Source organism: Sceloporus undulatus, unplaced genomic scaffold (assembly GCF_019175285.1).
Source record: "Sceloporus undulatus isolate JIND9_A2432 ecotype Alabama unplaced genomic scaffold, SceUnd_v1.1 scaffold_39413, whole genome shotgun sequence".
In the NCBI taxonomy this organism is placed as follows: domain Eukaryota; kingdom Metazoa; phylum Chordata; class Lepidosauria; order Squamata; family Phrynosomatidae; genus Sceloporus; species Sceloporus undulatus.
In genome coordinates, this window is record NW_024842323.1 from 1 (window position 1) to 1,097 (window position 1,097).

The 1,097-nt window shown below is 48.6% G+C and overlaps 1 protein-coding gene across 1 annotated transcript; it reads left to right on the top strand.

Annotated features, from left to right (window-relative positions):
- Positions 1-46: 46 nt before the first annotated feature.
- LOC121918808 (transketolase-like protein 2) lies at positions 47-1,092 on the top strand (the record flags this gene model as incomplete). The annotated part of the gene is given in 2 exon segments (XM_042444790.1): positions 47-212; positions 215-1,092. Coding segments are annotated over 2 exon segments (969 nt in total), but the record flags the coding sequence as incomplete, so codon positions are not given.
- Between the last annotated feature and the right edge of the window lie 5 nt (positions 1,093-1,097).

Below are 1,097 nucleotides of genomic sequence, written 5' to 3' on the forward strand. Positions count from 1 at the left end.
GATGAAGAAGAAGATTGGAACTTAATTGTACAATATTGGAAGAGTATGGATCCACTCCATCCGCGCCACCTGCGCCTCCAACTCTGGCCACCCCACATCATGCTGCAGTGCTGCAGAGATCATGTCCGTCCTCTTCTTTCACACCATGCGCTACAGGCCCCAGGAGCCAGGCCACCCCAGCAATGACCGCTTTGTGCTCTCCAAGGGCCATGCTGACCTGTGCTGTATGCTGCATGGGCTGAAGCTGGTTATATCAAAGAGCCAGAACTTCTGAATTTGAGGAAAATAAACTGTGATTTGGAAGGCCACCCAACTCCAAGGCTGCTTTTTGTGGATGTGGCCACTGGTTCACTGGGACAGGGCCTAGGAGCTGCCTGTGGAATGGCCTATACAGGAAAATATTTTGATAAAGCCAGTTACCGAGTGTATTGCTTGTTGGGTGATGGTGAATCCTCGGAGGGCTCTGTATGGGAAGCCCTGCAGTTTGGATCTCATTACCAACTGGACAATCTGGTAGCCATTTTTGATGTCAACCGGCTGGGGCAGAGTGAAGCAGCACCATTAAAGCATGACATTGATGTCTATCGCAAGCGTTGTGAAGCCTTTGGGTGGAACACCTATGTCGTAGATGGTCATGATGTTGAAGAACTGTGTTGGGCTCTGTGGCAAGCAAGTCAGCAGAAGGGGAAGCCTATAGCTATAGTGGCCAAAACATTCAAAGGGCGAGGAATCCCAGGTGTGGAAGATGCTGACAACTGGCATGGAAAGCCTATGCCAAAGGACAAAGTGGAGTCTATCATCAACTCTATTCAGAGCCAAATTGAGACTAATAAAGTCTTGCCTATCCAACCACCTGCACAAGATGTGCCAGAAGTCAATTGCATGAATATCAGGATGCCCTCTCCACCTGCCTTCAAAATTGGGGAAAAGGTGGCCACCCGAAAAGCCTATGGTTTAGCACTGGCTAAGCTAGGAAATGCTAACTCCCATGTGATAGCCTTGGATGGTGACACTAAGAACTCTACTTTCACTGAGCTCTTCAAGCAGGCTCATCCTGAACGCTATATAGAATGTTTTATTGCTGAGCAGAACATGGT